Source organism: Strix aluco, chromosome 8, assembly GCF_031877795.1.
Source record: "Strix aluco isolate bStrAlu1 chromosome 8, bStrAlu1.hap1, whole genome shotgun sequence".
Lineage (NCBI taxonomy): Eukaryota > Metazoa > Chordata > Aves > Strigiformes > Strigidae > Strix > Strix aluco.
Genome location: NC_133938.1, coordinates 4,049,861 through 4,075,165, shown reverse-complemented (window position 1 = coordinate 4,075,165; position 25,305 = coordinate 4,049,861). Strand labels below are relative to the sequence as shown.

The window sequence follows — 25,305 nt, the reverse complement described above, 5'->3', positions numbered from 1 at the left end:
TGACAGATTCCCCCCCCCCCGCCTCCGCGGGACCGCCCGTACGTGCGCGCCGGCTCCGTACGCGCCGTCTGGAGCGCCCGCGGCCGCGCACAAAGAAACGCGGCTGGGCGCGGGATGTGACGGACCGCGGCGGGGGCCAATCGGAGGGGCGGGGCAGTGTGACGTAGACGAGCGCCACCCAATAAGCGCCGGGGGTGGGTGTTGCGACGTTTGAACTCCCCCGGGGGGGAGGGGCGCGCCTTCCCCCCCCCCCCCGCCTTTTTTTTTTCTGGATTTTTTTTTTTTTTTTTTTGCCTTTTCCGCCGAAGTTGGCGGCGCCCCGCGGGGACGGGGCCGCTGGCGGGGACGGAGCCGCGGAAACCTCCGGATTTAGCACCCAAAAAAAAAAAAAAGGGGGGGATGGAGAGGAAGAAAAAAAAGCATTTAAAAATTATTTATTTTTAAAGCGTGCTTCGCAAAACGCTGAGTTGGGAAAAAACCAAGAATAACTTGTGCGCCCACCCGTTTAGCACTGAAAAATACCACGGGCGTGGGGGAGAAGGTGCTTTTCCTGTCGTGTCCCCCCCTGTTTCTTTGGGGGGTGGGGGGTGCGCGGCTGCGGAGGGGCTGCGCTTGACCATGGCCCCTGCCTAGAGGGCGCAACCAGCCGTCCCGCGGCCAAAAGTCTCCCGAAGGGCGCCAAAAGTTACTTAAAGATAATGCTGCAAACCGCAAAAGGCTGGGAACGGCGCAGCGCGGACGGCGGGGTGGGGTGGGTTGCGCGGGGGGCGGAGGGGAGCGCGGAGCGCCCCCGCTCCAACCCCCTCCCCCCTCCCCCCCCCACTTTAAACGAACTGCACGTTTTGGTTTTTTTTTTCCCCGTGTGTCCTATGGATGGGATTTTTCCCCGGGGCGCGGATAACTACGCGCAGGGACGCGCGGGGGGCGCTTAAAGTGCTTCCAGCATCGGTGGGAAACACAATTCCCAAGGCGGGGGGGGAGGACACAAAACAGGGGACACCCTGCGAGTCCCCATGAGCGGGCTGGAGAGCATCCAAACCCCAATAAACCCAAACGTTGCCGATGCCAAAACAATGCGCTCAAGAAGTGGCAGGAGGCGCGGGTGTATTTTTAATTTTAAGCGCTTCACTTTTAAGGATTTTATTAGTAAGGGGGTGGGGGGGGGATGCGACGTGCGGATGAATTTATGTTGCTATTTTTAATTTATTATTTTATTGTTATTTAAGTGGAATAAGCACCCCTGACCATAAAGCACTTGATTTAAAATGACAAGTGCCAAAGGGGATGGGGAAAGTTGTGAAGGCAGCGCCGCTCCCCCCTGTGTGTCCCCGTCTCCCCCCCCCCCCCCCCCCCGCGCTTATCCCCGGCCAAGGGCCGAGCGGAGCCGCAGCCGTCGGGAAAAAAAAAAAAAAAAAGGAAAAAAAGCAAAACACACACACCGAAAAAAAAAAAAAAAAAAAGGAAAAAAACCACCCCAACCCCAAAAGAAGAAAACTTTGAGCCGACCGCCGCTCGCCTCTCCGCGGCTGCCCGCGCTGCGGGGCGGCGGGGCGGAGGGAGGCGGCGGCGCCGCAGCCCCCTCCCCGCCCCTCCCCGCCCCCGCGGGCGGGCGGGCGGCGCGGAGCGCTGAGCGGGGCGGCGCGGCGCAGAGCGGCGCGGAGGGGCGCGGAACGGGGGGGCGGCGGCGGCGGCGGCGGAGGGGCGCGCAGCGGTGCGCTATGCCTTTAACGGCGCGCGGGGCAGGCATGCCGAGCGCGTAGTGCGGGAAAGTCGAGGCGGGGTTAAAGTTCAGCTCATGGAGCGGCTCCGCGCTGGCTGCAGTTTGGCAGAGTTGGAAATGTGAAAGCAAGAAGCAGGCTCGGGGCTCCCCCTCCTCTCCTCTCTCTCTCTCTCTTTTTTTCCCCTCCTCTCTCTCCCTCTCCCTCTCTCTCTCTCCCCCTCTCTCTCTCCCTCTCTCCCCGCACACGCACACCTCCAAACCGCAGCCCCCCGCAGCAGTCATGTATTCTCCGCTCTGTCTCACCCAGGTAAGCGGCTGCCGGGGCGCGGTGGGGCCGGCGCTGCGGGGGGGTGCGCGCCCGTGCGCGCCGGGGAAGGGGCAGAAACGCAGCTCGCCGAAAACTAACTTTGTTGCCTTTCGCTTTGCATCCCCCCCCCCTCAACACCACCACCACACCACCACCCCCCCCCCCCCCTCCCTTTCCCCGCACGGCCATTTGTATCGGCACATGGCTAATGGCGCCTACTTATTAATGGTTTAATTAATAGGGGGGGGTGGGGGGCCCGGCCGCCGCGCGGGCGCGGTGCTGCGGGACGTTCCCGCACGGCCCCGGCCGTGCTTGGTCATCCGCGATCGATGATGCCGCCGCCGCCGCCGCCCGCGCCCTCCCGGAGCGCCCCGCACCGCCGCTCCGCTCCGCGGCCGCGCTGCGAGACCGCTGCGCCTTTGCCAAGACCCGGGCGCCGGGCACGGCACGGCCCCCCGCACCCCCAACACCCCCCCCCCCCCCCCCCGCTCTGCGCGCCCCGGGCTCCCCCACTCGGCGTTGGGGGCGCGGGTGGGAGCTAGAAGCTCCCCGCTTTCCTTCCACACCCCCCCCCACCCCACCCCTTCCAACCTCCAAACCGCGGGCGCGGACCGTCCCCTCCGCACCTGGGTATGCTCCCGCGGTGCAGCCGCCCCCTGCGCGGAGTGTTCTCCGCACCCGCGGAGGCCGCCCCAGCCGAGGACCGGACCGAGGAGAGGGTGGGGGTGGGGGGGCACGGACACCCGCAAACTTGTCCCGCGTGTGTCGTGTGTCCGTGTGTCCCCCCCCTTTTCTAACACCCCTTCGCGACCCTCCCGCCCCGCGGATCGGGCCCACCGCGGGACTCGGCGCAACTTTTGCGTCCCCCGCTTGCGGCGGGACGGGGCTGCGCGGGGGCGGGGGGGAGGGGGGGTCGCCCCGCGGTGCCCCCGACTTGCGCGGCCGCGGAGCGCCGCCCGCCCCCCCCCCCCCCCCCCCCCCCCCGTTCCCCCCCTCATTTTCCCCGCGCGCTGCTGCAGGACGCTAAATTACACACCTTCAATTAGCAGGATATAATGGTTTAACGAGGAAATGCTTTGTGGTGGACTCAAACCCCAGATTATTTCCTCCTGCAGGAGATTTTGACTACATTATTCTTATTAATTTAATTTGAATATTTTTTTTCTCCCGGTGAGAAAGCCTCTCCAGGCTCTTTCCGTCGAGAAAAAGGCGAGGAAATGCAGCGAGAGGGGAAGCAGCCTTCCCGGGCAGCCTGGAGAGCTGCAAAAGTTTCGTCCCCTTCCCTCGCCGCGGTCCCCCCCCCCCCCCCTCCCCAGCCTCCCCCAAATTTCTGGGTGCCTGGTGAGGGACACGAAACTCCACCGGGCTTCCAAACCCTCCACTTGATTAAAGGCAGCAGGAAAACGGGAGCGGAGGGAGTTTGCAGAGAACGCGGGATGCAACTCCGTGCTCTGCCTGGCTAAAGTTTGTGCCTTTAATTCAACTCTGAAAAATACCTGTTTTTTGTCAGTTCTGCTTTTGCAGGAGGGACAGCCATACGCTCCTCGTAGGGCCAGCAACGTACCGCATCGCTTTGCATCTGCACGTGTAGCTTCTTGGATTTAGTAGGCCCAGTTGCACATTAAAGAGAGAAAATAAATCCATGGGCCGGTTGCTCACTGTCCTGGTGTGTCCCCCTCCTTTTTTTTTTTTTTTTTAATTTAAAAAAAAAAAAGAAGAAAAGAAAAAAGCCAGGCACTGTGCTTTTACTCAGTTGTGAAAATCTCGCATTCTTGTTGCACGTTTGGAAAAGTAATATGAGGATTAGAGGCCTCCTGACAAACTCTTCCCTCCGAAGGATCAGTTAGGTGATTCTGTCATTTTCTGTAAAAAAAGGGGGTGAGCCTTTAGCAATTGCAAGCAATTTCCTATTTTTCATTTCAGGAGCTTTCACTGATACGAGTTTTGAGATGGAGATTTTTTTTTTTTTCTTATTTTTGTGTTAAGTTTTGGTGCGGATTTAAAGGGAAGCTTTCGAAAGTGGGTTGGAAAAGGAAAACAAACAGAAATCCTAGTTATGAGCGTATTTATCCAAGCACTGGAACTGAAATGGCACGAGCATTTTGTATCATCTGTCAGGAAAAAATCTAAACATCGTTCCATTTACATATCTGCTGAAGATCTAGGAAATAGTTGGGGAACATATGCACATCTCCTAATAGATTTACAAGCAAATGGATTGTAAAAATATTAACAAGGGTCGCTGTAGCTGGCTTAATTTCAAAAAGATCAGCAGAAATATATTGTTTCAAAAGACTACTTTGCAGTGTTACATTATTGTGGGCGCCTTTGGGCTGGATTTGGGGGCTCTTTTGTAGTAGGGTTTTGGGGGTTTTTTTTACACCTTTCTGAAGAGCAGAAGAGAATTTTGGTATAAGCAATACAGAATTGTGCGGCCCAAATTTTAGGTGCTGCTTAGAAACAGGCTGTTCTCGGGAAGAGCTGTATCCTCAAACTTTGAAGAGTAGTGCAATGAAAAAAAACTTACTTTTTATTCTCGCTTTCCCAGCTTTCTGGTGCCTTTTATTTTTAGGTGACCCATCAAACGCCGAGGGGGGAAAGCAAATATCTTTATCAAATACTTTGAAAGTTTCCCTTAAAGCTAACTTGGGGAAAGGCAAAGATCATCTCCTTTTCCACCAGTTACTTAAAATCTTGATATTTTGCAGCAAGGCTGCAGACAAGTCTGCACATCTGTTAGCACACTTGCACTGACGCATTTCCAAAACTTTTTTTTTGGAGGGGGGGCTATAATAACACTGAAATAAATAATTGTATTGTGCAGAAACTGCTCCCCCCCCCCGTCCCCGCTTCCAGCCCAATTTTGTTTGATCAGCCCTGAGTGCTTTTAATTCCACTTCGACTTTGCTAATACCTCGCCGCCGAGATTGAAGCGGTGCGATTTTACGGAGCGATGTGTTTACCAAGACAGTTTGAAAGTTGCTCTGTTTATGAGTCATTAACCTTTTCTCCTCGTACACCATTTTGAAAAGACACATTGGAGTCTAATAGGGACGTGCACACCTCGCGCACCGAGCAGCGGTGCTTTTCATTTACTTCAGCCATGGACCCCGACTTTACGCCAAAAAGCACCTTTTTTCCCCTCCCCCCCCTCCCCCTGAAGTCTTTTAAAGTGGTTTTTCTTTTTTTTTTGGGTGTTGTTTTTACCTCCCCTTTCAGGTTCGCATTGTAGAAATCAGCTTTAGCGCAGGTTAAAGCGACTCTCTCTTGGATAGTATCCAGTGTCGAGCCAAAAAAGTCCCGAGCACATGAGATCAGGCAGGACAAAGCACTGCTTAAAGCAGAAAAAGTTAAAATATTTCAGGATGTACCAAGACGTGTTTAGAAACTAGGAACGCTTGAAGCGCTCCCCTGGCTCATTGTGGGTCTGTCGAGCCTCTGCTGTGTGTACCTTCGCAGATAAACTTCCACTTGACAAAAGGCCTTTTTTCCTTGACTCTCCCTGAGTGGGGAAGGGGAAGGACAGGAGGGAGCAGAAGGGAGGGTTTATTATTTTTAATAGCTTGTAAGGACCTGTAGTCTTTACATTTGTATTATTTTTTTTCTTTTTTTCCCCCCTGCGAGAGCTGTTTCTGGTGGGTGAGAGCAGCTCCATGTGCTGGGATTGTGCCTTCTCTCACTTTTTGAATCTGCCGACTGCAAACTCGCAGCAATCTTTTTTTTTTTTTTTTTTTTTTTAACTTTATTGAAATTTGAAACTATGATCTTTTCCAGTAGAGGAGGGGTGGGGGGGAAAGAAGAGGAATGTGCCAATCATTGGAGTGATTTATTTTATTTTACCTGCTTATATTTTAATAGTCATTCATAGTACTTGTGATTACTGCCGCTCTGCTGTGCTATAATGAAATATATTGTGCCGTTTTTGGTAGTTTTTAACAATCTGTGTTTAAAATGAAAATAAATGCTGTGGTATTACCTATAGATTTAAGTATTTACAATTCAGGGGCCACTCAGAATAAGTGCAATGAAAGCTTTTGGGAAGTCAGCAGAAGGTCTTGAATTACGACAGGATTTTGCTGATAGATATTTCTACTATTGATTTCTCAATTTTTCATAATTTTTGAAAAGAAAATGCAAGGTAAAATGAGTTGAAAGGAAGTAAGATGTCTGTTTTAATAACAATATTTGCACGACCTGAAATGATTTGGGTAGGAAATGTACTCCATGGGATAATTAAAAAAAAAAAAAAAAAAAGTTAGTTTATCTGAAAAATCCCCAATGTTGTTTCGCAAGGGTAGGCAGTGGGTGGCTTTTACCATGCTGGGGGAAACATTGCACAGATTACTTTATTTTTCCCTCCTGGAGGGCCCAATCCTGAGCAAAGGAGGAACTCGGCCCCTGGCAGCAGGGACGTCCCCAGCACGCAGTGCTGGATCAGGCCCCCACAGGCTATATACGTTTTTATGTGCAGCCTCGAGTTCGGTCATTCATTTATTCAGAGAAAAACAAGAAGCGTGTCCCCAGTATATTATAATACGTTTTGATCTCTTTGGCTGATTTATGTAGTACTTTTTGAGGATATATATTATTATTACTATTTTTTAAGCAAAATTGGGGGGTCTTTCTTGCGTTTTTTTTTGTTGTCAGCATAATTTTAATCGTGATTATTTTTGTGCCAAGGAAGAGGGGTGATATTTAACTCATCGTTACACAAAGCAAGCAGTGTCTCTGGATGGCCAAACTAACTTTTCAAGTAGGATATGAAAATACAACACAACATGTAAAGAAAAAATTAGTAATTCTTTACGTATTTGCTCAAGTCATGCTAAGGTTTTCTGTTAGCGCATTTTTCAATTTTTCCTGTTTTTTTTTTTTTTTTTTTTATGGAAAGACTCAGAGTTTAGCTTGTCCTGATATGCTTGAATATCAGATTTTTAATTTTTTTATTTTTGACTAAATATAAACAAAACTTTTTTAAAAAAAAAATTTTGTGAGACTTGCTTTTTCTAGGATTTTTTAGCGTTAGTTATTGTTGCACACGCGGGATAAATCGGCCGCGTTACTTTCTGCTCCCTTCACCGTTTAGGAAACAGAGAGAAAACCACCCTTCATTGTATTTGTATATGCAGCTATATTGGCATTTTACTATACTGCCTGCTGCTATTTCCAAATATATCTTAGGGAAAGTTTTACTATACTTTAGACTTCCCCATACAAACATTGATTGGCATCCAAATGTTTAGGATTTGCCAAATTGGCGGGCATACGCTGGCTACACCGCAAGCAGCGGGGTCAGGGAGAGAGCAAAGGGAGATACGCGCTCCGCAAGTGGACTTGCAGCAGGGTTTTTAGCTTTTAACTTATTCTACCTTTTTTTTTTTTTTAAAGAGATCTGGGGGTCGGGGAAAGGGCCCCATTGCTGCACCGTCTCCACCTGGGTGCTTGTTTGAAGTTGTACCCTGTTTTCGGCGGGTGGGAGCTGAGGTTTTGGGTCGGCGTGAGGTGAAGCGGGGATGCGGCAGTGGCGGGGCCAGGGCCTGTCGGCGAGGGGTACCAGTCCCGCAGCCCATAAAGCCTATGACCACCCTCCTAATTCTCACCATCCTGGCGAGCCTTAGCACCTCGCACGAAAGCCCCGTTTCTGGAGGCTTTTTGTTGATGGTTTCGGTGACATCGACCCTTCTCTGTAACTTTTTCAGGATGAATTTCATCCCTTCATCGAAGCACTTCTGCCTCACGTCCGAGCGTTTGCGTACACGTGGTTCAACCTGCAAGCCCGAAAAAGAAAATACTTCAAAAAACATGAAAAACGCATGTCAAAAGAGGAAGAGAGAGCCGTGAAGGACGAACTGCTAAGTGAAAAACCCGAGGTAAAGCAAAAATGGGCATCCAGACTTCTGGCAAAGCTCCGGAAAGATATCAGGCCTGAATTTCGGGAGGATTTTGTTCTCACAGTCACAGGAAAAAAGCCTCCGTGTTGCGTTCTTTCCAATCCAGACCAGAAGGGCAAGATGAGAAGAATTGACTGCCTTCGCCAGGCAGATAAGGTCTGGAGGTTGGACCTTGTTATGGTGATTTTATTTAAAGGTATTCCGCTCGAAAGTACTGATGGCGAGCGCCTTGTAAAGTCCCCACAGTGCTCTAACCCCGGGCTGTGCGTACAGCCCCACCATATAGGAGTTTCTGTTAAGGAACTCGATTTATATTTGGCATACTTTGTGCACGCAGCAGGTAAGTGCCTTTCTATACCACCTTCTCCAACTTTTCGGTTTATCTCCGTGCCGGGTGCCGTTCCCCCGGCAGCAGCTGCATGAGCTGGGGAGGGAGCTGGGGACGTTGGTTATCGCCCTCACGGGGCGGTGAGGAGAGTGCCAAAACTCCCCCCCCCACCTTTTTTTTTTTTTTTCCAATGGGCTTTTAAGGTGCAGCCATGTAAAAGTGGGTCTCGTTTTCCTGGGGTTAACGGCATTTTGGGCATCCTTCACATGTGTTATCCTAAATGTTGTCCCAGGAGGGATCACAGCTGGACGTGGTTTCCTTTATCCTGATTTTGGGGGAAAGCAGATTTTAATTTAAAAAAAAAAAAAAAGTTTGTATATGTTATGCAAAAGTAGTCTGAGAGGGCTAGAGGTGCCCAAGGCCTGTGGATCAGGAGTCCCAGGTATCCTCAGCCCACGGGGATGGGATGGGGAGTGTAAATCCCACAGGATTGGGCTCGGAGGGGAAGGAAAAGACAGTCTCTCGGTAGCAAATCTAGTCATCGGGTCTGAGCAGCGACGAAACAAACTGCCGGGTAATCCTGTGGGGAAAAGGAGGCATTTAACCCCCCCTGAAATACCACAATTTACACACCTAGAAGCTGAGCAGGTCTTGAAACAAATTCCTCGTTTGGTAGTATCGTGCTTATGGGGGGGGGGGGGGGCTGAGATGTTTTTGCGTGTGATGAAAATCTTGGGATCTCTGACTTCAGCGCAAAGTACACCCTGCCCGTGGAGTGACTCGGTGTGCTCAGAGGATGTGTAGTGTGTTGACTGGATAAAATAATACGCTATTGTAGTTCTCCTGAGTGATTATATTGCAGAAAAATGTGCGCGTGTGAAGTGCTAGGCCCCGGTTTTCACGTATGGTATGCATAGGTCCCCTGGGTTTCAGCTTGACTTGCAAGTTGAGGAGCTGGACAGGCTGGAAAAAAAAAGAGGAGCAGAGGGGAGAGGAGTCCTATTAGTGGAAACCACTTCTATATAAATATATATCAGTAAAAAAACTGAGCAAATTACAGCACTGGGAACCTGCATTTCCAATGCCACCTTATTTTGGAGGGTCTTGCAGAAAGTTTTGGCTACCCCAAAGTTTTTCTGTGCTGAGTCCCTGCAGTGGTTGTTGCGATAGGCAGTGCTGCTGCTGTGATTTTTACGGGTATGATCCCTGTTCGGAAATAACTTTCAAATATCCTCATGATATTTCCTACAGAAAAGCTGTGAAATTTACTTTGCACTTTGGTGTGATGTGGTAAATCATATTGCACGTTTATGGCGAAGGGGAGGTAGGCAAATACTGTGGAAAATTATTTATTTACTCTGCGATTTATTATGGGGCACGGTGAAGGAAGGATTGCCAATTAATGGCTAACCGAAGGGAAATTGGGACTGGGGCGTTGCAGGTCCCCTCCCGTTCCGTCACTGCCCCTGAGGAGACCAGGGACTCGCATTCCCTTTTGTCTGCCTCAGTTTCCTCCTCCGTACCTCGGAGCAGGATGACGCACATAAAGTGCTTGGATATCCACGGCTGAAAACTGCTGTGTACTGCTATATGGCACAAGGATTTTATTATTTAAATTTATATATAGTGCGGTGCTGGTAAATACTGGTCCGTATTGTGTTTCCTAAGTGAAAAGCAACCTCCTGCGGGGTGCAAAAGTTGTTAACAGAAACCAACGGTCTTGGTTTAGCCTGCATGTTGGGTCACAGAAATGTAGGATGGGAAGAAAAGGACCAAAGCCAGGGGTGTAAGTGCTCCGGGAGGTTGGAGGGATCCTCTCCCTGTTATAACAGTCGGGCAATAGACATTATAAAAGTTCATTATTGTAATTAGGGATATACCATCTTATCAGCACGCTGTTGGCAAACAGTAGCCTTGATAGCGAACTCTTATTTATTTCTGCCTTCATCGTCAACAGGCAGCAATTGCACTAATTGTTCTTCGGACTAGATGTTTGCCGCAGAAACTTAACGTGAGGCTTAGGCTCGTTTTTTTGGGTTCCATTTGCGGTTTTGTGTAAGCAGCAACGCACTCCTACCGACCGCACCGCTTCGTGTTTTCGGCCGTTGTTTGCTGATTGCACGCATCGCATTGTGCTCTTAATGCAGTAGCGTGTGCTGGCGTATTCCCTGCTAAACCTCACTGGGGAGGGGGACAAAATGATTTTTAGGAGGTAGCACAGTGTGGTTGGTCGCTGTCTATATCGCTTCACAGAGGTGTACCAAAAGCCTCGCATATAGGCTACCTTTTTTTTTTTTTCCCCCCTTTTTTTCCCTTTTTTTCCCCCCTCCGATATATCCCAGCAGTCTTTGTTACACCTGAACATTGGCCAAGTTGACAGCCATTGGTTCCCGCAGACCCGCAGTAATGGCAGCTTGTGCCGGGTGCGCAACAGGAAAATTACAAAAGAAAAAAAATATTAAGGGTCCTTTGTCTCAAACTCCATCAGACCTCGCTCCCCAAATGTATGGACCGCTTATTTATAAGGAGGAAGTTGCCAGCGCAAATATTAGGTAGGCTGGTCAACTTACATATAGTGGATTTGACAAGCATCTGCTATAGTACAGAAGATTTGTAAACACCAAACAATGTTTTTACCTCCTTAAAAGTTTTGAGAAGTTGCCAGTATTGGCAGGAGGCACAGACTCCGAAACGTGCTTGAAGATACGTGCCAAAACCATTGTGACCTTTTCACCCATAGTGCTTGCTTCTCCTTTTCTTGTTTTTTGTTGTTTTTTTTTTTTTTTTTCCCCACTCTTCATCTTCTTTTTTTTGGGGGGGTAGTATTCTCTTCCAAGATGCCCTTATTTGAGGTGACTTCAGCAGCGCGATGTCCCTTCTAAACATGTACAATAATTATTGCTTTGAATCCACGCTTTTTCTTCAGTAGGCACTATCATCTGTAAGGGAACACATGTGCACAGATTTAAATAGTGCTTCTTACAAAGCTACTGAAATCAATTCATCTCTTTAAGAACTGGCTAGAAAGAAAAAACAAAAATATGCAAATAGGCAAACTACATGTCATTTTTGTTTAAAAAAAAAAAAAAAGGAAAAAAAAAAAAAGGAAAGGAGGATCGGTGTTTTGTGAATTAGAGGTTGACCAAAAAATGTATTGAAATCTAGAGTATTGCTCTCAGTTTGCAGTTTCTAATCTGCTTAACTAAAAGCAGGCGGCATTTTCATACCCTGAACTTGGGTTCGCTTTTTAGTTTTCACTTATTCTGCGCTTGTATCAAATGACAAGTTGGAAACCATTGTGGCAAACCGTTCTCTTTGTGGGAGTCGAACAGTAAAGCTAATTTATGACCGGTCCTTTACCAGATGATCTGTATCAGAATCTACAATATACTAGGCACGTGGCAAGGTCACAATTTAAGTTGTTAAGGTCACAACCTTAGCCACCAGGCATTTGACCTTTTAGATAAAGTTAACCTTTGTTCATTAGTAGGCACTCAACCGAGAACTTTCTGGAGTTTTTTACTGCTTTGGAGTTCCTTCTGCTAATGTGATCAGATTGGAGAATAGATTCGCAATGGAAGTAGTTAAATTTTGTGAGAGGTCACAGTTTTTAGAGACTTCTCCAGTGGACGAAGCTGGATGGCAAGCCAGGAGGCGATGCTGCAATGCCCAATTTATTTTTTTGGACGGCCATCATTATGTGCTTCAGGCGAGAATTAAGCTAGCGAGGTATTTGTGGCAGAGAAAATCTTTTAATCTTTCAGAAGGACGTTTAAAAATCCTAAATGTAAGAAAAATTTGGGGATGGGGTTTTATTTACGTGAGCTCATTTTTCCATTTGTGTTTAGAATAGAAGCCAGCGAAGATGCAAGATCAGTGACTGAAAATTTACTTACCCTCTAAATATGCTCTATGGCTAATTGCCTGGGCAATAGTATATAACACATGACCTTGAACTTTAAGCAGACCCATTTTACATTGCCGTCAGTGGATTTAAAGTATTTCTACTTGGACCACCACAAAGAGACATTGATGGGAATAACCCAAAGATTGGTTAATGCAGAAAACGACTGCAGATAGCCAAAATACCCGTGGAGGTGCTGGGAAGTCCGAAAGGTACATAAGGCTTTGCGCCGTAATCTTTTAGTACAATTGGTATTGATTGTTGCTGCATTAATCCTGTTAATAGCCGCAGCCGGTTCGGCGTGTTGCAGGGATGTGAGAGGTGTCCTGACAATACTGTACATCACCAAAAGAGCTGTCGCAGCGTCTTGAACTCCTGATAGCTGCTTTGCAAAAGTGGAGCGTTTGACGGTGGAAACTATTGCCGGCTCATATAGAAACACACACCATATTGTTTACTTAATTATGCCGTAGCGAAGGCTCATTTTTAATTATTTAGCTGACTTTCTCACTTTGCTGTGATACCACATTTATTATTTAATTTAAAATCAAAAGGGCTGCGCTACTGTTAGTTTTTGATGCATTTTACTTTTGTTTTGGCTACGTTATTGTCATTCCATCGTACAGCAATCCAGATAGCCGTGATATGCAGATTGGCCAGATGGTCATGTTAACAGATTGAGAACCCACTTCCCACTGCTAAAGAGCAGGTGTAAGATCAGTGGGCTTTTTTTTTTTTTCCTCCTTTCCTCCCAAGTTTCAACCAAAATGCTCTTTAGACAGCTCATAATGGTAGTTAAAAAGGGGCACATTTCAAACGGTGTTTGTTCTGTGGAGATAATATGTAATATATATGTCGTTTTTACACGTATCTGAAGACTTTTAAAGCATCCGTGACATTCCCTCCATATATAAGGCTTTTGAAAACCTACTTCCAGCCCGTGGCTGCTCCAGCATGCATCCAAAACGGTCCTTAAAGTTTTGTTTGCGATGTTAATAGTCCCTATGCATTTCTACAGGCAGATTACATTTACTCTTACCAAAAAATACTCAGCTAGCTTTGCAGCAGGTATGTCACACGCTTTCCCTGTACAGGGCTCCCTGTGCACGCCCAGGGGAACCTGAGCAGTTCAGTGTTCAGCTGAGATTTTAATGTTTGGGGCTCACAGGCGTGTTTTTTTTTTCCCTCCATTAATTTTTGTCATGGTGAGACATCTATAGACTTAAGGAAAAAAGAGAAACAAAGGCATCTCACAGTATTTCTGCCCTCAGAGAATACCAGGAGAAGGCAGATTTTGCATTGCTTTAGCCTCATAAAAGGTGCTTATAAAAAGTCAGTGGTGGGGGCCTGGGTCTATACCTCAGTCGGGAGAGGTGGGGAGATGACAGCTACAGCTCCTCAACACCCCAAATTTCACGCACCCACCTATCACGGGCGCGCACGAAACGCGGCGATCTACACGCCCTGTGTGGCACAGAGAGATATCTCCATCTATTAAAGCTCTCCGTTTTGGGGAGCGGGGCCGACCGCTTTCTGCAGCCGTGAGCAGGGCGGTAGCTGACAGAAGCAGGATTTAGGTGGGACAACTGCTCTCCCCGCGCGGTTGTAACTGAGCCGGTGAGTATCCGTGATAATTCACATACTAACTGGTGCGGCACTTGGGACGGTCTGCTCTATCACGAACCCCTGGCAGGAGTTCAGTCATGTGGTTTAGCTTTCCCCTTTCTCCAACAACAACAACAACAAATAAACACGGGATAAAGACATATTTCATATGCCCAGGATGTTTTCCAGGTGATGGGTTCGGCCGGTATAAGGGTGTGTTATTTCCATACCTCCCTGCCCCGGCAGGCTTCGAGGTGCAGAAGCGGGAGAAGCCTTTGAATGGTAAGAAAGTTGCCCAATGCTGCTGGCTTGTCTACAAGCGACTGCACTTTTATATTTCCCTTCTTTTCCACCCAATGATGAATAGCATTAATTTAGATCTATTTAAGGCGAGTGTGGGAGAAACCACAATCTTTGTTGTGGTCACTGCTGTACACAGCGGGGCTGAATGTTTCTCTTGGTTGAGGCCTCAAAGCTGAATCTGGAGAACCCAAAACATCGTGTCAGCTTTTCAAACCCTTCAAAGAGACAGTGGAATCCTAATTGTTCATAAAACCCGCTATTTATTATTACAATTATGTATTTTCTCCCCATTCAGACGTAAAGGAAAGGGCATCCCTCACTTTCCGTGCCTTGAGCTTCTTCGCAGCTCCTCCTCCTCCTCCTCCCCTCGATGCTTTGGGTTCAGGCACTGGCTTTCGCAACCAGCAGACAAACCCCAGCCCGCTGCTCCGTAAACCCTCAACCCCTCCCCAGAAGCCTGCACTTTGTCACACACATCCCGAAGTTGGACCCTCTGGGGCTTGGGGACTGTCCCCAGCAGGATGGCTTTTGGGGCATCCTCGTTGGGAGCTGCAGGTCCGGCTCTGCCCCCACTCCTTTCCGTGCAGGCAAGGACTGGAGCTGCTGATTAGATTACAGGCTGTAAATTCAGGGCAAATTATTTTAGCCTCCTAACAGCAGCCGATCCTGAAGGTTTCCTTATGACAGTGAGGGCTCTCAGTAGATAAGAGTTGTTGATGCACTAAAATTAATCGCTTTGGTTTTTCTGTTCTCGCGATGGTCTTCATTTATTTCATCTTTGGTTTTTGTTTATTATCACCCGTATTATGGTAGCCAACATAAAGCCCAGCTGGGATTAGCACATGGGTCATGGTGCCTGTGATTTGTGGGGCAGTTTTATCCCAGCAAGTTCTTTGGGGGGGTTGCAGCATTTTATGCCCAGTTGCAAGGGCAGAGCCCCGGCCGATCCCCTCATCACAGTGTAATTAATTTTGAAGAGATAACAGTGTATTTATATATTTTTCTGAAGTGTTTCTAGCTAGCGTTGCTCCATGTCCCCACCCAGGGGATGGCTGTGGGAGCATGAGCTCAGCCCTGTCCGTGGCATTGTCACAGCTCGGCATGCAGGAGGAGGACATGGCCCCTGTAGAGCAGGTGGATTTGGGCTGGATTCGTAGCCGCTGTCTGTAAAGTACACGAGGGCCTCCATTTTGTGTGCCAGACTCTCACGTGCGAGTGCGAAATGGAGAGCTGTGCAGTTGAGTTTTGCCTATAGCAAAGCATGTAGGTATATGTTGCCCGCGGTCCCTGCACCGCCGTGGTGCACGCAGACCCGTGGTGAGGCTTGGGAGGGGATATCCTGAGCTTATACATCCATCAGTTCCTCCTAAGGGGGTCTGAATCTCTTCTGCGGGTCCTTAATATCCACCCTCCTGGTCCAAGTGCTATCCCGATGTCACAGCAAGCCGGCACATTGGCTCTTGGGCCAGTGTGAAAGGCCGTGGGGAGTCATTCCTCCTTCCCCGTGGGCTTTGGTACACATCAGTGCCATTAGATTAGCAAGATAAAATCAAGACGGGTTTAATGACACACTATTCTGAAAGTTTCCTGGACTTTATTGTTCATAACTTGGACCTGAGTCGGGTTATTTACACATGAGGATTAAAAAGCTGCAAACAACTGTGTGATTTTTAGGGGCTGAAAGCAATTAGCATATGTGGGTAGGAGGATACACTGCATGTCTGCATTCCTTTAAAATATAAATCACAGTTATTTAATTATGTTTTGAGAGGGCAGATTTAAGGATATACTGCAAAATGCATTACCTATTATACCAACACGATAATCTTATTAACCTTGCTTTCTACTTCTTAATTTTATTGTGCACCCTGTACAACTCTTACGATATCAAAAATAATTACTTGGAGAATACATGATGTCAGAGGTCCGATATGACATTTATCTTCACAAGTGAGGAGACGGCTATCTTGTGCATTGCATAGCAGCACGAGAGGCATCAGGCAGGTCCGCACCGGGGAGGGGAAGCGAAGATAGGTATCATCAGATGCTATTTAACGTATATAAGCACGTGTCTGCAGGCTTGTGTTATAGCTGAGGGCTGGCTTGACCAAACTTAATGCAATTCAGCAGCCACGGGCCTCCCACAATAGAAAGGCTGAATGTTTTGCTGGCATGTGCCGTACAAGTCCCATAGGTGAGCCAATATTTCAGGGAGGTTCCATGCATCCAGCCCCGATCGCAGTTGGATTTCCTGTTAAACCCTGCGTTCTCCATCCCATCCCTCCTCAGGGCAGTGCTTCTCTCTCTTTTTTTTTTAATCCATCTCTCCTAATGTTTGATATGTGTTGATATTTCCCCCTTTATTTTGTGAGGGAATGGGTGAGGGTGATGGGTGAGGGGAAACAAATGCCATAATAATATCCCTTTTCAGAAGAATATAGTTTAATTTTGTGTGTGCGTGCAGCAGCTGCCATTGGCAAGCTGTCGTCTTTGTTGCCATGGGCTTTTTTTTTTTGCATGCGTGCCAGAACATGATTGGATGTTTCAACATGTTCATGTTTTGGGGTGAGATATATCTCTAGTGAAGCACAAAATGATCATGGGGTTGGTGGGTGTCCAAGGCAGGGTTATTTGGCCAGGTGAGCTGGTTGTGCTGGAGAGGGTCATGCAAGCGTGGTGCCTGGTGGTTGTTTGGTCGATAAGATAAAACTTGCTGATGCTATGGATTTTTTGATGATGTAAAAAGCTTGTTTAAAAACATCACAGGAGGATGTCTCACTGAGGTCTCCTCAAGCGGGACACCCACGGGGCACAGCGGGAAGCCCCCGGTGCTACGTGGGGAGGACCGATCAGTGGGTTTCTCCTGCCCGTCTCACTCGTCTGATGCACACACCCCACGGGAGGTCGAGTCCATCCCCAGCTCTTACTGGTGCTGCGGGGAGCTGGACCGTGGCGCCGATGAGTTTGTGCTGCCTGAGACCCCAACCAGTGATACACAGGCTCTGGGCAGTGCTTGCAGCACATGCGGGATGGAGCACACCTTCCACAGGGCATAAAACTAACGCAGCATCACCCGTGAAAGCTGCAGGTGACAGCAAGTCCTCCAGACCTGCCACTGTGGCACTTAGCCCTGGTGTAACTAGTGCTTTTGCTGCTCCTTGGTTTCATCCAATTGTCATATTCATAATATGCTCATAGCATCAGTATCGAAACAAAGTCTAAACCTGCTCTGCACCGTCCTCTGTGCTGCACATCTCTCTTCTTATCCCAGCTGCTGTCACCCCACGTTAAGTATAGTTGGACTCGATGATCTTAAAGGTCTTTTCCAACCTAAATGATTCCATGATTCTAAGTAACACACCATGGAAGAGCAGGAGTGCTCTTCATCCTGGGAAACTCACCACGCAGCTGCGGGGAGCACTGCTGGATGAAAAATGCATTTGTGAACTCAGGAGAAATATTTCACAGGGAGGCGTCTACATACAGCCCTCTTAGGCTTGGACTAGTCCTAAACTGGAGCACTTGGTGAGGGGAAAGCTTGCAGGGCGAGCGCAGGACTGCGCACAGTCTGCTGAAGGTTTCAGGAGAAGGAAAGGACAAAGAACTAAATGTAAAGTCTTGAGACAGCCTCATTCACATTGTATTTTTCTGCATCTACAGATTGAGTCTTGTGTATGAGGTACAGATGATGAGCTGTGTGAGCTTTGTAATAAACATCACGTCTGGTTAAATTACCATTTTTGTGTTTAAAGCCAGTACGTGTGTTACGAAATACCTTGTAATGCACTGAAAGAACAGGGATGAACTCCTGTAAAGGTATCGAAAGACAAGTAGTTGCTACACTTACTGTCAAGGTGAACACTTACTGGAGATTTTAATGTAGAAATACATTGTCAGTCAGATTTCATCCTAAGGATATTTGCTAAAAATTATGTCTGATCTTTTTACCTAGTACAGTTTTAATTTCATATGGAAGAAAACGGCCAAATCCCTGAATGATGCTGGTAACTTAGGGTAAAATTTAAATTTAATTCGGTTCTTTTTTTTTTTTTCTTTTAAGGCAAAGTAGTTTCAAGTAAATCAGAAGAATGAATTCTTTGTATCAGGATGCTTTTCTAAAGCCCAGCTATTGTTGGGATCCCTTTTAGGGAGGATAGCCACTGCAATGCTTTTATTGTGATGACGAGGACTTTTCCTGACGTGATGAAGACTTCATTAAAAATAGTCAACAAACCTATTTACATTTGTTTCTGTGTTAAAAAGTAAAAAGTAGTTGTTGCTGAGCTAAAAAGTAAATCCCGCATGATTTTATTTGAAAGCTTCACAAACGGCTTGCCTGGCTGTGGGAGGATCAGCCTCGACAGCGGCCAAACCTTTGCAAACATAGCTTGGATATTGCTGGAAAAGTTGGAAAAAACACAGGGCAGTCAGGTAAGAAGGGGAATTTTTCTGGTCAAGACCCTTTTTTTCCTGTAGAGAAGGACATCAGCTTCAACAGCTCTGGTTTAGGTTCTTCCTAGGCAGATGTAGTTCCGAACACCCAGCCAAGGAGCTCAGTGCTGTTTGGGGATGCACACTTAGGTCTCAGAAGTGCATCTTCAAGGTGTCTGTTCTTTGTAATGTGGATACATGAGCGTGCTATATAGGCAAAATAATATGTTCAACGCCCACTTTAAATATGGACATTGTTTCTTTTCTTGGTCAAAAGCTGGAGGTCAAAATTGTGATGGGAACTGAGAGCAGACCCGTTATTTTCCCCATGCACAGTCTTTGGTAATAAACTCTTCTATAAGAAAGTGAGATGTGTCTTAGCAGTGAGTAGTCCCAGGGCATGAATCCGTCTGCCATGGGATGAGGATGATACGAGCAGGGTCCCTGTCCCGGCATGGAGCTTGGTTACCTGCTGCGGTCCCGTGCGGCACGGAGCATGGGGGTCTCTCCACGTGCCCTTTGTGCAGGCGGGGACCTGGCTAAGGACTGTTTGCATGCTGCACATCACCCTGCACCGTGCTGAATGATGCTGTGGGCATCGCCCTGGAAATAATAAGTATAAAGATTTTAATTTCTGAAAGTCCTGTTGGTAGGGTAGGTTTTCCGTGAGATGGGTCACTGAGAAAATCTTGCTTTTCTCCCCGTTCCTGGCTGGATCTCTCCCCGCTATTGCCCTTTGCAAGCGGCTTTGTTTGCCCAGGGCTTGGGGCTGAGTTATCCTTGGCTGCTCGGTGCCTTCACCCCCACTCTAGTCCAGCCCGGCTCGGGGTCCCGGCACTGCTGCCGTCGGGGTGGGCGTAGGAAAGGCAGGAGCGCCAGTGAGGCAAAGTCTGGACATGTGGGGCGTTTGGAAAGAGTGAAATGAGTCAGTGTTTGGAAAGAAAATGGAATGTTTCTGTCCATGCGGTTCTGAAATCCAGGGCAGCGGTATCTTTGAGTTGATAAATGTGCTTTGAAAGCCTCAAAAAACTTTCTCTGGTTGCACAAGCAGTGTCTAATATTAATAATATTTCCTCGTTAAAAGGGATGAAAGATTTCTCAGACAGTCTTGCCCATGTACATTGTTTTTTGAACAAGCTTCGTCTACCTTAGCAACTTCTCTAGGGAACTTTCCAGCTCCGCGCTGGGGCCGCTGGTGCGGCTCGAGGATGGGTCAGTGGCCATGGCAGCATTTAACATTTTAATTGCCTTCCTATACCGATTGCGGCGATGACCTGTTTGTTTGAATTATATCTCTTTTTCATATTTTAAAAAAAGAAAAAAAAAAGAAAACAAAGGAAGTACAGTGCTGTGCACAGAACAGTTATTAAAAACAGTTGGGAAGCATATAAAAGGTACTGTTTGTGTGAGAAACGGGACAGCTGTGATGGTCTATTGGGAAAGTGTGTACAGATGGTGGTAGGGAGGGGAATGATGACTACATGGCTGATAAATGAAATACAAAAAGCATTAAATTGGTGATCTTTTTAAAGAGTACATTTTTGGTTAGCATTTTTGGTGCATCATTAGGGCTCTTTGTCTGCCTCTTATTTAGCCAGGAAGTGTGACTATCTTCGCACATTTGTGGCTCTGATTTTGTTTACAAATAAGGAGTCTGTTTAATAAATCACATACCATGGAATTATTAAAGAAGATAATTAAGCGCACAGTTTTTCCCTACATTGGGAATGGCACGGGATCGTCCTAAAGACCTGACAATACCACAAATGCAGTTGGGCTTGAATTAGTTACGGTAACACGTGGGATTTCCTGGAGCCTAAACAGATTTCTTTGTTTTGCAAGAAGTGGGACCGGCGGCGCGAGCCGGGTTCGGGGAACGATGCTTCAACATTTCAAAACCATGGAAGGCAAATTGCTCAGCATTTTGCCTTTATTTTAAATTAGCTTATGGTTCTAAAGGTGGTGGCACCCAGTGACCGGTGCCCGGGCGCAGTATCTGGCGGATGCAGGGACTCCCTTGGCCCCACAGGGGCCTCTTTTGGAGGAGGCAGTGAAGGAAAGAGGGAGGGAGACAGACTCGGAGGTAAAATTTTTCCCTGTAGTTCATAGGAGAGGGATCCCCATCTTCCCATCCTTAGCAGAGCTTTATCACATCCCTTATCATGGAGCTCATTTATCAGGGGCTAATGGAAACTAAGGCAATATCTGCAGATTTCTGCACACTGTTATAAAGTAGAGATGATCCCTCAAATGCTGCAAACTTTGACGCGGAGAGTTTTTAAACTAACAGGCAAAATAATCCCCCTCCTCCCAGCGTTTCATCCAGTTTCAAGCTGAAATAGTCCCGGTTTGTCCTTCGCCTTCTCTCTCACCCACCCGTTGCTTCGTGTTCCTGCTCATTGTTTCTGGGTGCCATCAATAGATAAAAGCACTTTCCTTAATAATAAATAGCCTTTGGTAATGCCGCGCTTTTCCACAACCCAGCCCAGTGTCCGGCCACCCCATGAGTCCCGTCCGTGTCATTGTCCCTGCCTCAGGGGGGACAGAGCACTGGCAACCTCAGCACCCCCTTTCAGGGGTGGCTTCAAGTGCTGCAAAAAAGGGGGTTCAGCAAACCTCCAAAAGAAGAACCTTCCCAGAGGGAATTTTTCCGAAGCCCTGTTGATTGCAGGTTTATTGATGCTCTGAATTTTGTTGACTTACAGACCTTCCAAAACTTTAATGCACCACTTTGGGGTTTATTTGCTCTCCTGACACAGTATCACAAACTCCTCTTGTTACCAGGCTTGATGAACGACGTGTTTCATTGCACCTTTTTTGGGGGCCAAGTAAATTTTCTTCTTCATTTTCTTGAAATGTAGAAAAAAAAAAGAAATATTTTGAAAAGGTTTAATGTGAAGAAAATTATGACAACTTGATAGATTGCTTGGGACTTCAGTGCAGTAATTGTACAAAGTAGGTTGCAATTTTTTTTTTTTACAGATGCAATGTATTAAAAAGAACAATAGACAAAGAGACATACAGCACGAGGATGGAGAGAGCATCTTGGCCAACCTCTACAAATTTATTCCAAATTTCAATTATTAAATATCACAAAAATGTATTATTGTAGTAACACTGTATGTTTGCTTGGCTGATCAGATCTTGAGTAGTTTGTAGGGGGTTTGTACACCTTGTCCATAAATATGCTTCACCTCTTACAAAGAAAACGATCCATTTCATTTGCAGGTCATGGTGAAAGGATAATTTAGCAATATTCTGGGCATGTATGAAATGCCTCGAGTTGAAGATGATTCTTTCTAATAAATGTTTTATTTTTTTATGAGTATGAACACATGTTCTCCTATAGCTTCACTAAGTAGACAAGTCCAAGAGGTCTCCTAAGAGCTGCACTGGTGGGTACCCCAGAGGCAGCAGAAACAAACAGCTGTTGGAGATGCTGCTGCGGTACCTCTTGGTGATACCAGTTCACCTTTGGTCCTGGTCTTGCAAACGGCTTCTGACAACACAACCTCATCAGCTGGAGATGCAAACGAGGATGCGTTTTAGAAACGAGGAGGTCTCCCTCCTTCTTTTCCGCAGTGCAGAGCGTGTGTTGCACAAGGCATCCGCTTACCAAACCCAGCAAGGAAAAGCCAGGTTTCTCTGCCAGCTTACACAAAAGTGGTTTTACCCACCGTCCCTGAAAGCAGAATTAGTTTCCGTGTTGCTCGGGCTGGGTGCGTGGATCTCCTCCAGAGCCGCATCGGAGCAGCTGGGTGCAGCGTCCACTCCCCGTTATTCAGCCGCTATTTCGGTCTCTCCTTTGGGATGTGCTGCCAACCACAAGGGAAGGGGCAGTGACAAAATTTATGGGGTCTCTTGATACTGCCCCGAGCTTTAAAAGGAAAGGTTAATTCTTACTGAAGCAGTGATTTGTGTCATTGATTAGTTACTAATTTTACACTCATGAAAATAATTCTCTAATGATCGCAGTTGATGGGAGAGCCCGGCTGCGCTGTATGGCTGTGATTTACAACTTGTGTTTCCAAACTTTTGGGGGTTTTTTAAAATAATGTTTGCTGTAGGGGACTCAGTCCTGCCCAGGACAGAGGACCCTCAGCCTCATTTGAGATCGATTAGTGCCCAGCCCCAGAGCCAGAGCCCCCTCCCTGGCAGGGGCTGGACAGAGTAGTGCTTCTTCCATCAGCAGACTACAGGAAGGCAACTATTAAAAGTAGAAAGCTATTAAGCAGTCAGGTTTTTATTATGCTTTAGTGTTTTGTTTAAGTCTGTTCTTAATTGGTTGATTAATGTAAGCGAAGTCCTTTTCTCCCCCACCATCTCTACAGATGGCAAATGGTAGGTCCCAACTGTCATTGTGCGCAAAAAAGGTTATGGTTCAAAGTCAGAGATACAGAGATACCACGATAATCAATCATAGGAACTTGTCTCGCTGTGCCCGGCCAGGCAAAAGTTAGGCTTGGTAGTAATATTCCCTCCAAATTCATCCGGAGGAATTTCTTTGCACTTTATTTTGGGGGGGATGAGTTGCTGCAAACTTCTTGCTGCTGGATCTGGGGCATTTCAATAAACGCAGGCAGAGCCACCAGCGGCCGCGGCGCCGGTTAGCCTGGCCGGGGCTTTTCTTCTCCTCGGCATCCTGCTCCTTGGCAGGGTCTGTACGAAAACAGGAGGTGCAGCCTGTGAACCTCGCTGCTAAAAAATGAGCCCAGAAGAAATAGGAGCATGATGTCTGCTTTAGAGAATTACCTTCAAATACATGTCTTTTAAACTTTTTTTTTTTTTAATCTAAGAGGATGATTTATTAAGGCTAACTTCCTTCTCAGGATGAAGCATAGAATTATGTTTCTGGTATTGATCCATAAAGAGGATTTGCATTTTATTCATACTATAAAAGTGCTTTTAATGGAGACATCGCGGTAATTGAATTTATACTGTGTGTAACTATCGAAGTATCTTTTTAATTATTTTATGTTATGTAATACAATAACTAAATCTAAAGCCTGTGAAAGGGGATGGCCGTACTCTGTCCTTAGGAGTAACATATATAGCTTTTAATATTCTAACAGTGGAATGCAGTTAAGGACATTCTTTATTTGAGGGGAAAAAAAAGAGGAGAGAGAGAGGAGAAAGATTTCATTACATTCAGCACAGTATGAGACTAAGTCAAAGTAGTTTTGCTAATTAAATTCAATTGCTATCCATTAGACCAATGGAATGAGATGAATCTACCATATAGCTGACACAGCACAGGTATGCAATTTGGCTAAATGGCCATTTCTGAACTGCAGCACGCCTTTCTCCGCTCGCTCGTTTTTCCAGGCTCAAAATTTCTGTGCGGAGAGAAGTCGAGCAGCCCCCGACACCTCTCGGGGAGCACGGACACGTGTTTAGATAGGCAAGCTCACTGGGCTGAACGCTAGCTGCTGATCAATTTAAAATGTACTGGAGTAAGCTCATAAAGACCGAACGCAATGGGGAGATGGGCGGAGGATTTTTTTCTGGGTTCATTCATGGATATTTTCCTCTCTCTGCCCGTGAGGCTGCCTGCGCCGGGCTTCTCGTGTTGCATATAGCCATCCAGCAGTTGCTGCGAGAGCACGTCTGAGTTACCAAAACGGCTTGAAATGCAGTGAGCAGGGTACGTTTGCCGGCGTTTTGGCATAACGTACTACTTGGGGAGATTTTTGTATGTCAGACAGAGAAGTCTCCTACCCCAGTGAAATGACAAGAATACCTCTCAAGCATTGGCGGAGGCAAAATGTTGACAGCCAGCAAGCCTGCAATGCTGCTGAGCGCACAGATTTACACTTCCTGCCAAGATTAAAACGGGCTAAACCCAAAAAGGGTATCGGGGATTGTCGCTTTAGAAAGAAATAACGCCTTGGTGTAATGCATGAGGGCAAGGGCTGTGATCAGCCTTCCAATACTTTTATTTCCTGGGATCTCACAAGCTCACGCGTAATGGTTGGTGTTGTCGGGTCGGGACTGGCAGGATGGGAAAATAAAAAATAAACTTATAAGGCAACCGGCATGAAAAATTTTGCACCTCCCTTGCGCTGATGCTGGAGCTCAAGTTCCAGTTTTGCCTCTCGTTGGAGAAAATCTCAGCAAAGTCTGTGGAGTTTGGTGTGAAGGAAGCCCCTGAACTTCACTTTCTGCTTCTGATTAACCGCTGCAGCGTGTTTTCCTTCAAGCTATATTTAGTGAAAGGAAAAAAATCACCAAGTTGAGCTGAAAAAAGGCCCGGCAGAAAACTGGTCATTTAAGCCTCTCTTTGCTATATGGTATCTTTAAATTTCCTTCCAAGTGCAACCAGTGATGCTTTTTATGATCAATCTTTTGGGTCGGGGTATTTGCTCAATAGAATCTAGACAAATAAATGTGAAGAAAAGCATCCTGCTTTAAAAGAAGGAAACAATTAAACCTCCTACTTTGTTATTTACAGTAACTACCTTTTTTTAACAATTGTAGAAGTTCGAATGAAAGTAGCAGTGTGAAGAGGGAAATGTGGGAACTTTCATTTGTCGAGACTTTGCATTTCTTCTGCTTTATAGCCATCAGAAAAGAGATTGTTGTGCATTCTATTAAATACTGCCAGTATGATTAATTTAAAGGGTTACATTTTATTGAACCCTGGTGTAGATGTTCTTTGTCAACTCACATTCACTGCTAGTTAGAGTGTGTGTCGCATTTATCAAAACTTTCTGGAGCCCCTCTCACCTCATTAGCATGTGAATCTCTATTGAGCAGTTAATGTCCGTTACAGCGAGAGTGCTCAATTCTTGTTTTCAATAAGCCAGTTGTAAAATG

General features: G+C 46.8%; 1 protein-coding gene across 13 annotated transcripts in view; it reads left to right on the top strand.

The window, feature by feature from the left end:
- The first annotated feature begins 1,641 nt into the window (after positions 1-1,641).
- The window catches only part of NFIA (nuclear factor I A), a 253,806-nt gene continuing 230,142 nt past the window's right edge, over positions 1,642-25,305 (top strand). For 4 of the 13 annotated variants that reach the window (XM_074831875.1, XM_074831884.1, XM_074831879.1 and 1 more), the window contains exons 1-2: positions 1,644-2,027; positions 7,727-8,258. In XM_074831875.1, the coding sequence (XP_074687976.1) occupies positions 2,001-2,027; positions 7,727-8,258 (559 nt within the window). In that variant the 5' untranslated portion in view covers positions 1,644-2,000. Of the gene's footprint in view, positions 2,028-7,726; positions 8,259-25,305 lie in introns of all 13 variants that reach the window. The other 9 variants (XM_074831881.1, XM_074831877.1, XM_074831876.1 and 6 more) reach the window with 4 other exon arrangements.